Source organism: Mesoplodon densirostris, chromosome 1 (assembly GCF_025265405.1).
Source record: "Mesoplodon densirostris isolate mMesDen1 chromosome 1, mMesDen1 primary haplotype, whole genome shotgun sequence".
In the NCBI taxonomy this organism is placed as follows: Eukaryota; Metazoa; Chordata; class Mammalia; order Artiodactyla; family Ziphiidae; genus Mesoplodon; species Mesoplodon densirostris.
Genome location: NC_082661.1, coordinates 29,649,697 through 29,662,483, shown reverse-complemented (window position 1 = coordinate 29,662,483; position 12,787 = coordinate 29,649,697). Strand labels below are relative to the sequence as shown.

The 12,787-nt window shown below is 40.7% G+C and overlaps 1 protein-coding gene across 1 annotated transcript in view; it reads right to left on the bottom strand.

The window, feature by feature from the left end:
- Positions 1-595: 595 nt before the first annotated feature.
- Positions 596-12,787, bottom strand: part of CPN1 (carboxypeptidase N subunit 1) — a 29,138-nt gene continuing 16,946 nt past the window's right edge. Inside the window, exons 7-9 of the mRNA XM_060108501.1 lie at positions 12,279-12,378; positions 4,143-4,261; positions 596-791 (exon numbers count right to left, since the gene is read on the bottom strand). Coding sequence (XP_059964484.1) covers positions 633-791; positions 4,143-4,261; positions 12,279-12,378 — 378 coding nt within the window. The 3' untranslated portion in view covers positions 596-632. The remainder of the gene's footprint in view (positions 792-4,142; positions 4,262-12,278; positions 12,379-12,787) is intronic.

The following is a 12,787-nucleotide window of genomic DNA, read 5'->3' as shown; positions in this document are numbered from 1 at the left end:
TCGTTCTGGAGAACTCAGTGGGGTGGAGAGTGCTGTGTATCCCTGGCACAGGGTCAGGACACAGTCATTCCATAGGGGCATCTGCATTACACTTATATGCCCAGAAAATGTTTGAAAGAGGCGTATTGTTTAAAATGCCCATGTATGAAGCAGCAGGACTAGGTGTTTGTGTGTGAAATCCTTTTCTTAATAAGAAACTATTGGCTCTTGTTGAAACAGTCCTCTGGGATTTCAGAAGAATTGGTCACCTGGTCTTGCTATGTAATGATGGATCATTTCAGCCTTTCAGCCATTCATCCAGAAACCTTCATTGGGTACTTACTGCGTTGCAGGCTCTCTGCTAGATAGTGACTAACCAGCCCGAACCAGTCTCTGGACACAGCGTAGACTGGCATAGAGCCTTCTGGACCTAAACCATACCCTCAGAATCAGAAAATCTCACTGAACACCACTGCATGTATGTACTGCTGCATCAGAGGGTTTACCCTTGGAACAGATGGAGACCATTCTGAATTGTTCTGAATATGTTTATATTTAAATATGTCTCAGATAATAAAATAGAAAGAATGCTTCATCTGGTGTGAGAGTGGGAACAAAGCCTTTCTAAAGTGTTGCCCCAGGGACTGTGGATTTCAGGCAGGGACTCTCTGGGACTGTTTCATCATCATTTCTTTTTTCCTAGCTGCCCGGGGCTGTACTTTCTTTGGTAAGACTCTGCCTCTATGCCCTGAGTTGGGGCCTCTCCTCTTAGGGGCTGCTGGAGGAGTGCTTCTCTTGAGTTGGAAATTAACCTGAAAAAAAGAAAAAGAAGCTAGGAGAGCACAGGAATCAGTTTTCCATTTCCTAGGATTGAAATTATCGGAAGACCAGTTTGGACCTTGTTTTACCATGGTTCCGGGTTCTGAGGATAAGGGACCAAGGAGAATATCACAGCAACCACCCAGAGCAGCATTGGTGGTGTCATACAGGCTTGGCTAATATTCCCCTCAAAGTGGCACATAATCACTGGTGATACATAGGGTATATCGACATGAACTTAATGTACATTTATTTATTTGTAATAGAAAAAATTATATCTACACCTCAAACCGTGATTTTACCGATACTGTTGTTCAGCACAAGAACTGAGATTGATGGTGCCACAATAATCCCCTTTATGCTGACTCTGGGAATGATAGGCGTTGTGCTCAGGAATGCCAAAGAATGCCTCAGACCTTCAGAACTAAACTTCCTGTCATAATTGTTTGGAAATAGAGATAGTAGAGATGATATAGATTATTAGTATGGATTCTTAAATTCCCAGTGTCCATGTGCATTCATGTACTGTTTCCAGCAGTACATTGAAACTTCCTTTCTGGCCATGCACTCAGAGGTAAAGATGCTTCTGACTGACAAGTGTGGGATGTGCTGGCTGTGCAGAAGCCATAGAGCTGTCCCAGGAAGGAAAAGGCGAGGGTGTGGCACAGTGTTCTAACCACAGTCCCCAGGGCTTTCAGGCCCTGGGAACAGTGTGAGCTGCTGAAGCCAGCGGGGAGTTGGAAAACATGTGACAGACAGACCTCTTCACAGGGTTATTTCTTGCCCCTTTCACAACAAACCACAGCCAGCTTTTCTGTTAGCTCTCCCAAAGCGGGAGAAATCAGAGCCAATTACAGTGTATCAGTACTATTTCCTATATAGTAATATAAGGATCAAGGAAACGAAAGAAAGAAAGAGAGAGAGAGACACACACACACACACACACACAACATAATGAGGGGAGGACAGAGGAAATTAAAGGAGCGGGACATCTGGAAGGCAGTGGGGAAAGCCAAGGGGAAAACACTGGACTCTCGGAGATACTTTAAAGAGTTTTAATTGCAGCATGAAAACCCTCTAGTAAATGATCTTTTTTCTTTTCTCTTCCCTCAACCAAATGGATCTCTGCTTTAGAATGGGAAAAGACTCAGCTGGGATCAATAAATGTATTCTTAGTTGTGACTGTATCTAAGAATTGTATCCAAAAGACAGATTTTCCCCCCTCTGAGTTATATTTGATACAACGATGGGTTATGTTAATTAATTTAAAGGCTATATGACAAAGGAGATGAGATCTTTTGAAGCAGAATTTGTTACTTAAGAGGATTTGTCCTTGTTTGAATTTGCAATTGGATAGACTTGTATGTAGTGCAAGACTTCTGTAAGCAGCTGCATAACAGTCGTTTGATTTTAAGGTAGATGAGAAGCAGGGGGATAACAAGAAAAAAGGGAAAGAGGATGCATTGGTAGGGAAATTGGGACCAGGTAACAGGCTGCCAGGGAAGAGTTACTCTTTGTTTCCTGCATCTGCAAGTAGAAGTCGTTTATATCCTGCAGGAGATGGGAGTGGAGGGGAAAGGGGGAACTGTCTAGAAATTTCAGAGGAATTTTCAAAGGATTTAAGGAGCTCTTGACCTTCATCCTTGTGTTAAAATAAGGGATTATGACAGACTCTAGGTCCATCCACCTCATCTGTCATACAGAGTGAAGTAAGTCAGAAAGAGAAAGACAAATACCGTATGCTAACACATATATATGGAATTTAAGAAAAAAAATGTCATGAAGAACCTAGGGGTAAGACAGGAATAAAGACACAGACCCACTAGAGAATGGACTTGAGGATATGGGGAAGGGGAAGGGGAAGCTGTGACGAAGTGAGAGAATGGCATGGACATATATACACTACCAAACGTAAAATAGATAGCTAGTGGGAAGCAGCGGCATAGCACAGGGAGATCAGCTCGGTGCTTTGTAACCACCTAGAGGGGTGGGATAGGGAGGGTGGGAGGGAGAAGCAAGAGGGAAGAGATATGGGAACATATGTATATGTATAGTTGATTCACTTTGTTATAAAGCAGAAACTAACACACTATTGTAGAGCAATTATACTCCAATAAAGATGTTAAAAAATAAATAAATAAGGGATTATGAACACAGGTTGTGAGCTTAGCTCGAGGCCCTGTAACAGACTGGCTAAGAAGGCAGTCCTGAAAGTCCCACAGAGGCTGGAATCATGGCTCCCACTTACTCACTGTGTGGTATTGGACAAGTTACTTATGTTCTCTAAGCTTCACTTTCCTCAGCCACAAATGGGGATATGTAGATCTACCTTACAGGATTGTTATGAAGGTTAAATGAGATAATTCTGAAAGGCTCTCAGATAATGTCTGACACATAGTGGCTGTTCAATGAATAGTACCTATAACTATTTGAAAAGGCAAGATACTTGACTGCACTGAGTTAACAGGGAAAGGGGAGGGAGGGTCTGCTAAGCTCCTGGGATGTATAGAGAAGGAACAGGACAGACTGAGGAGGGAAGACCTGACATGAGAAAAAGGTCCATAGATGCTCATTAACCAGGATGCCATCATTACCTTTTCCTCGTTTGAGAAACCAGAGGATTAGTGTCCATGATCTTTGAGCCTCTTTGCCTCTGAGATCTCGATCTAATACAACCAAAGCTAAAAAGGTCCAGGCTGTAGATCAAAACAGTTCTTTGCTTCTCATCCTATCTATAAAAGAAAGCCTTTTGGAGAGTTGAATACTGGAGAGCAGCTGGCTCTTTGCTGAGGTGAGTGGAAAGCAAGGCTGCCCGGGCACATGGGCACCAGAAGGGGGCAGAGTGCCATCTGGTGGTAGTCCTTGCTGATGGCGCAGAAGAACGTAAGCCTGTGTATCTGGGCAGGGTCTCTGGGATTTACGAACCAACATTTGTTGAGCACTTTCTACGTGTAAGTCACTGTACTAAAGGCTTTGCATGCACGTTCTCATTTCAACCTCTTGTGAAGGAGGCACTATTATTACCAATTTACAGAGGAAGAAACTGAGAATGAGAGTGATCAGGTAGCTTGTCCAAGATCTGTGGACAAATGAGCTGGATTTAGAATCAGGTAGTGTTTTAACCATTATGCTATGTTAAACAGAAGGAAAAGGAAAAACCAAAAGGAAGTGGGTAAGGATGTAATAGGAGAATGACAGAAGAAAAATTAGCATATGAGAGCAATGAATTTTTTTTTAGGTGGTGAAAGAGGGCAGCTTGGCAAAGATTAGAACTATACAATCGATCATTTGTAACTCTGTATAAGTGATCTTTACAGTGCTCTGTAAAGGTCAGCCTAACTCACCAGTTTGGGTTCCCCAGGACCCACGGTCACACTCACTGTCTCTGGGTCAAACTTGGGTGCTGTGGCAGTGACAGTGTAGGTACCTGGAAGCAGCAGCCGGAAGTAATCTCCATGGTCACCTAAAAGTCACAAGGATATAACTCAGCCTGCTGATGAGAAATCTGCCCCAGTTGAGGCCTTGATATGAAAAAATGATCTGAGGGTTTTAGCTGACCACAAGCTTGATTTTTCTTAATAGCATGATGAAACTGGTACTGATCTAAAACAATCACAGGTTGTCATAACGTTGTAAGTGCATGGGCCTCAGCTCCTGGGAAGCAGAAGTTTTACTGTGCTCTGCACTGAGAGTACTGTGTTTAATTTTAGACCCTGTATTTTAACACAAACTCATGTCCAGTAAAGGGTTACTAGGAGAAAGGCCGAAAGATTTATGGATGTTTTGCTTGGTAAAGAGACTAACGTGAAATCTCTGTTTCAATGTTTGAAAAGTCATTGTGAAGAAATGACATCTACTTAAAGAAATAATGAGGATGGAAGCAAAAACTTTTTTGACAAAATATGAGCTACCAGAAAAGAAACGGATTGCTTTATGTCGTGCAGTGCACAACCCGCACCAATGGACATGGTCTGGACAACCAGCTGTCAGCGGTGTTGTATGTGTGTAATCTTGTATTGAGTGGGGGTGCTCCACTAAATATCTGAGTTTGAGAACCCTATTTCTAATATTTCCTCCACCACCATCAAAAGGGGAAAATGAAATTGAAAAGAAAGCATGTTTCTCATGGCAGGGATGTAGTATTTTGGCTAATGACTTTATATCTCTTTAGAATAAATTATGACTGTGCCTTTAAATTTTCTTTTAATTGTACAGTAATGAATAATTGAAATAAATGCAATCAAGAATGTGACAGATAATAAATAATGAAGAAGTCTCTTCTCTGCCCCCTATTAAATGTAATTTACTTTAAAATTCTTTAGCAAAAGCAGTGTATTTTAATACATATGTGGGATACTTTGTTATACCCTAGAGGTTGTCATTTTTTTAATTAGGGGCTCACACCCAGAAGTGGTTAGCTAGCATTGTACCAGAAAGGCCCAATTCCAGGTGCAGCTGTTATAAGGGCTTCAGCTATCTTCATCTCTTAGCAACACTAGATGCTTTGCTAAGTAGCATAATGAATGATAGCAATGAGTTTTTCTGTTGCTGAAATGAGTAATTTGTCAATTTAGCATAATGGGTGTTGGAAGTGGACTCTTATTGGAGAAATTGGTGATATTAAATGTATGTTGATTGGCTAGAATGAGACATTCCCCACCCTTGCATGAATAGGGTATAAGAATCTATGGGGAGTCAGAGGGCAGACAGAAGCAAGAAGAACTACAATTCTGCAGCCTGTGGCATGAAAACCACATTCACAGAAAGACAGACAAGATGAAAAGGCAGAGGACCATGTACCAGATGAAGGAACAAGATAAAACCCCAGAAAAACAACTAAATGAAGTGGAGATAGGCAACCTTCCAGAAAAAGAATTCAAAATATTGATAGTGAAGATGATCCAGGACCTCAGCAAGGGAGGCAAAGATCGAGAAGATGCAAGAAATGTTTAACAAAGACCTAGAAGAATGAAAGAACAAACAAACAGAGATGAACAATACAATAACTGAAATGAAAACTACACTAGAAGGAATCAATAGCAGAATAACTGAGGCAGAAGAACGGATAAGTGACCTGGAAGACAGAATGGTGGAATTCACTGCTGTGGAACAGAATAAGGAAAAAAAAAAATGAAAATAAATGAAGACAGCCTAAGAGACCTCTGGGACAACATTAAACGCAACAACAGTCTCATTATAGGGGTCCCAGAAGGAGAAGAGAGAGAGAAAGGACCTGAGAAAATGTTTGAAGAGATTATAGTTGAAAACTTCCCTAACATGGGAAAGGAAATAGCCACCCAAATCCAGGAAGTGCAGAGAGTCCCATACAGGAGAAACCCAAGGAGAAACAGGCTGAGACACATAGTAATCAAACTGGCAAAAATTAAAGACAAAGAAAAATTATTGAAAGCAACAAGGGAAAAACAACAAATAACATAAAAGGGAATTCCCATAAGGTTAACAGCTGATTTCTCAGCAGAAACTCTACAAGCCAGAAGAGAGTGGCATGAGATACTTAAAGTGATGAAAGGGAAGAGCCTACACCAAGGTTACTCTACCCAGCAAGGATCTCATTCAGATTCGATGGAGAAATCAAAAGCTTTACAGACAAGCAAAAGCTAAGAGAATACAGCACCTCCAAACCAGGTCTACAACAAATGCTAAAGGAACTTCTCTAAGTGGGAAACACAAGAGAAGAAAAGGACCTACAAAAAAAAAAAAAAAAAACCAAAACAATTAAGAAAATGGTAATAGGAACGTACATATCGATAATTACCTCAAATGTGAATGGATTAAATGCTCCAACCAAAAGACACACACTCGCTGAATGGATACAAAAACAAGACCCATATATATTCTGTCTACAAGAGACCCACTTCAGACCTAGGGACACATAAAGACTGAAAGTGAGGGGATGGAAAAAGATATTCCATGCAAATGGAAATCAAAAGAAAGCTGGAGGAGCAATACTCATATCAGATAAAATAGACTTTAAAATAAAGAATGTTACAAGAGACAAGGAAGGACACTACATAATGATCAAGGGATCAATCCAAGAAGAAGATATAACAATTATAGATATATATGCACCCAACACAGGAGCACCTCAATACATAAGGCAACTGCTAACAGCTCTAAAAGAGGAAATCAACAGCAACACAATAATAGTGCAGGACTTTAATACCTCACTTACACCAATGGACAGATCATCCAAACAGCAAATTAATAGGAAACACAAGCTTTAAATGACAAAATAGACCAGATAGATTTAATTGATATTTATAGGACATTCCATCCAAAAGAGCAGATTACACTGTCTTTCAAGTGCACACAGAACATTCTCCAGGATAGATCACATCTTGGTTCACAAATCAAGCCTCAGTAAATTTAAGAAAATTGGAATCATACCAGGCATCTTTTCTGAGCACAACGCTATGAGATTAGAAATGAATTACAGGGAAAAAAACATAAAAAACACAAACACATGGAGGCTAAACAATATGTTACTAAATAACCAAGAGATCACTAAAGAAATCAAAGAGGCAATCAAAAAATACCTAGAGACAAATGACAATGAAAACACGATGATCCAAAAGCTATGGGATGCAGCAAAAGCAGTTCTAAGAGGGAAGTTTATAGCTATACAAGCCTACCTCAAAAACAAGAAAAATCTCAACTAAACAATCTAACCTTACACCTAAAGGAACTAGAGAAAGAACAAACAAAACCCAAAATTAGCAGAAGGAAAGAAATCATAAAGATCAGAGCAGAAATAAATGAAATAGAAACTAAGAAAACAATAGCAAAGATCAATAAAACGAAAAGCTGGTTCTTTGAGAAGATAAACAAAATTGATAAACCATTAGCCAGACTCATGAAGAAAAAGAGGGAGATGACTCAAATCAATAAAATTAGAAATGAAAAGGAGAAGTTACAACAGACACCACAGAAATACAAAGCATCCTAAGAGACGACTACAAGCAACTCTATGCCAATAAATTGGACAACCTGGAAGAAATGGACAAATTCTTAGAAATGCACAACCCACCAAGACTGAATCAGGAAGAAATAGAAAACATGAACAGACCAATCACAAGTAATGAAATTGAAACTGTGATTAAAAATCTTCCAACAGGGCTTCCCTGGTGGCGCAGTGGTTGGGAGTCTGCCTGCCGGTGCAGGGGACACGGGTTCGTGTCCCGGTCTGGGAGGATCCCGTGTGCCACACAGCGGTTGGGCCCGTGGGACATGGCCGCTGGGCCTGCGCGTCCGGGGCCTGTGCTCCGCGGCGGGAGAGGCCATAGCAGTGAGAGGCCCGCATACCGCAAAAAAAGAAGAAAAAAAAATCTTCCAACAAACAAAAGTCCAGGACCAGATTGCTTCACAGGTGAATTCTATCAAACATTTAGAGAAGAGCTAACACCCATCCTTCTCAAACTCTTCCAAAAAATTGTGAGGAAGGAACACTCCCAAATTCATTCTATGAGGCCACCATCACCCTGATACCAAAACCAGATAAAGATACTACAAAAAAAGAAAATTACAGACCAATATCACTGATGAATATAGATACAAAAATCCTCAACAAGATACTAGCAAACAGAATCTAACAACACATTAAAAGGATCATACACCATGATCAAGTGGGATTTATCCCGGGGATGCAAGGATTCTTCAATATATGCAAATCAATCAATGTGATACACCATATTAACAAATTGAAGAATAAAAACCTATGATCGGGCTTCCCTGGTGGCGCAGTGGTTGAGAGTCCGCCTGCTGATGCAGGCGACACGGGTTCGTGCCCTGGTTCGGGAAGATCCCACATGCCGCGGAATGGCTAGGCCCATGAGCCATGGCCGCTGAGCCTGCGTGTCTGGAGCCTGTGCTCTGCAACAGGAGAGGCCACAACAGTGAGAGGCCTGTGTACCGCAAGAACAAACAAAACAAAACAAAAAAACCCCTATGATTATCTCAATAGATGCAGAAAAAACTTTTGACAAAATTCAACACCCATTTATGATAAAAAACTCTCCAGAAAGTGGGCATAGAGAGAACCTACCTCAACATAATAAAGGCCATATATGACAAACCCACAGCAAACATCATTCTCAATCGTGAAAAACTGAAAGCATTTCCTCTAAGATCAGGAACAAGACAAGGATGTTCACTCTCACCATTATTTTTCAACATAGTTTTGGAAGTCATAGTCACAGCAATCAGAGAAGAAAAAGAAATTAAAGGAATACAAATTGGAAAAGAAGAAGTAAAACTGTCACTGTTTGCAGATGAAAAAAAAAAAAAGAGAATCCTAAAGATGACACCAGAAAACTACTAGAGCTAATCAATCAATCTGGTAAAGTTGCAGGATACAAAATTAATGCACAGAAATCTCTTGCATTCCTATACACTAATAACGAAAGATCAGAAAGAGAAATTAAGGAAACACTCCCATTTACCATTGTAACAAAAAGAATACAATACCTAGGAATAAACCTACCTAAGGAGGTAAAAGACCTGTACTCAGAAAACTATAAGACACTGATGAAAGAAATTAAAGATGATACCAACACATGGAGAGATATACCATGTTCTTGGATTGGAAGAATCAATATTGTGAAAATGACTATACTACCCAAAGCAATCTACAGATTCAATGCAATCCCTATTAAATTACCAATGGCATTTTTTACAGAACTAGAACAAAAAATCCTAAAATTTGTGTGAAGGCGCAAAAGACCCCAAATAGCCAAAGCAGTCTTGAGGGAAAAAAGCAGAGCTGCAGAAATCAGACTCCCTGACTTCAGACTATACTATAAAGCTACAGTAATCAAGACAATATAGTACTGGCAAAAAACCAGAAATACAGATCAATGGAACAAGATAGAAAGCCCAGAGATAAACTCATGCACGTATGGTCAACTAATCTATGACAAAGGAGGCAAGGATATACAATGGAGAAAAGACAGTCTCTTCAATAAGTGGTGCTGGGAAAACTGGACAGCTACATGTAAAAGAATAAAATTAGAACACTCCCTAACACCATACACAAAAATAAACTCAAAATGGATTAGAGACCTAAATGTAAGACCAGACACTATAAAACTCTTAGAGGAAAACACAGGAGGAACACTCTTTGACATAAATCACAGCAAGATCTTTTTTTGATCCACCTCCTAGAGTAATGGAAATAAAAACAAAAATAAACAAAGGGGAGCTAATGAAACTTCAAAGCTTTTGCACAGCAAAGGAAACCAAAAACAAGACGAAAAGACAGCCCTCAGAATGGGAGAAAATATTTGCAAATGAATCATCAGACAAAGGATTAATCTCCAAAATATATAAACAGCTCATGCAGCTCAATAGTAAAAAACAAACAGCCCAATCCAAAAATGGGCAGAAGACCTATATAGACATTTCTCCAAAGAAGACATACAGATTGCCAAGAAGCACATGAAAAGCTGCTCAACATCACTAATTATTAGAGACATGTAAATCAAAACTAAAATGAGGCATCACCTCACACCAGTTAGAATGGGCATCATCAGAAAATCTACAAACAATAAATGCTGGAGAGGGTGTGGAGAAAAGGGGACCCTCTTGCACTGTTGGTGGGAATGTAAATTGATACAGCCACTATGGAGAACAGTATGGAGGTTCCTTAAAAAAGTTAAAATAGAATTACCATATGATCCAGTCCCACTCCTGGGCATATACCCAGAGAAAACCATAATTCAGAAAGATACATGGACCCCAATGTTCATTGCAGCACCATTTACAATAGCCAGGTCATGGAAGCAACCTAAATGCCCATCGACAGATGAATGGATAAAGAAGATGTGGTACAAATATACAATGGAATATTACTCAGCCATAAAAAGGAATGAAATTGGGTCATTTGTTGAGACATGGATGGATCTAGAGACTGTCATACAGAGTGAAGTAAGTCAGAAAGAGAAAAACAAATATCATACATTAACGCATATATGTGGAACCTAGAAAAATGGTACAGATGAACCAGTTTGCAGGGCAGAAATTGAGATACAGATGTAGAGAACAAACGTATGGACCCCAAGGGGGGAAAGCGGGGGTGGAGGTGGGGGTGGGATGAATTGGGTGATTGGGATTGACATGTATACACTGATGTGTATAAAATGGATGATTAATAACAACCTGCTGTATAAAAAGATAAAAATAAATTTAAAAAAATAAAGAATCTATGGGACTTCCCTGGTGGCACAGTGGTTAAGAATCTGCCTGCCAATGCAGGGAACATGGGTTTGAGCCCTAGTCCAGGAAGATCCCACATGCCGCGGAGCAACTAACCTCGCGAGCCACAACTACTGAGCCCGCATGTCAGAACTACTGCAGCCCGCATGCCTGGAGCCCGTGCTCTGCAACAAAGAGAGGGCAGCAGAGTGAGAAGCTCACGCACCACAACGAAGAGTAGCCACTGCTTGCCACAACTAGAGTAAGCCCGCGCACAGCAAGGAAGACCCAACGCGGCCAAATAATAATAATAATAATAAATTCATTAATTAATTTAAAATAAAGAATCTAGCAAGCCCTGAAGCTCTTACGGATTCCAAAGCTTGGTTCCCTATACAGTCCTGGCTCCAGTCACTGGGCTGGAGGATTCTGGTGTCTGATGCTTGACTGTGGGGCTACAAAATTCTGCCTTTAGAACGTTGTTGCCTTTGCCTTGAATGAACTGTTCATGTAAGACGTGTTGGGATCACCTTAAAGAATATGTTATCACCTTAAAGCTGAGATTCATCTAGTTTAAACAGACTGTTTGAGCTGTAAGATGCCTGCTTGGTAAAGCCTGCACAGTGAAATGTGGCTGAGCATGCTGGTATCAAGGCTGGGGGAGGGAGGCAAATCTCATCTGCCCCTAACCACTGGGAGCTACTGCTCTACATTAAAAACCAAACAAACAACCCCAAACCTGATCACATTGGGCTGGGGCAGTTGGTAACACCATTGTGCCATGAGATATTCTGTACCATTCTAGAAGGTTCCAAGTTGGCTCTGAGATCTGCCCCCACCATCAATCTTGCCCTGCAGTGAGCCTATGGAATGCTTTTTACTAACTTTTCCCTGAACAGAGGTGTAGAGAAATGCCTGGCTCAGGGACAAGACTAAACATCAGTTTTACAGTCTTTTTTTTTTCTAGCCCATTCCACACCAGTATGTGAGCTATTAATAACCTCAAACCCAGGAAACACCCCTAACAAAGTTGTATGAGGCAGTGATTCCTGAATGCTGAGAGAGATGTTACACTTACATCTTCCTGGCCCTTGCCTCTTAATTCCTGTCCTCAATCCTGTTATCCTTCCTTCCTTCAATCCACCCCCCCCACCCCGTGTCCTTGATGTCCCTGCTGGTCTCACTGGCTTACAAATTGGCCTCCTGATTAGGCTGAAGACAGTGAGGGAGTGAAAGCTTCCTTCTCACCCCACTAAGCAGTGGCCACCTACCTGAAGTGACATCATGGTTAATCCCACTGACAGAAATGACAGCGTCCGCAAGATTATTATAATTCTCATCCCGCACCATTCCCTTGATGCCTTGGTGTACCTGTAGGAAAGTTTATAGTGTATAGTTATGCTCATAAAACCTTTGTGCTGTGTTTGAGAGTTCACGAAGCCCTTTCCCATGTGTTTCTGCACTTGATCTTCACAAAGATTATGGTGATAGACCCTTGACTGGTCTCTCTGGTCTCACCCCAATCCCCAATAATCTCAATAGAGCAGTCAGAGTGATCCTGTTAAAATCTAAGTCAAATCATGTCACTAATCTACTTTCTATCTCTATGAATTTGACTACTCTTGATATCTCATATAAGTAAAATTGTACCATATTTGTTTTTTTGGGGACTGGCTTATTTCACCTAGCATAATGTCCTCAAGGTTCATCCATGTTGTAACATATGACAGAATTTCCTTCTTTTTTAAGGCTGTATGCCCATTGTGTATCTATACCACAT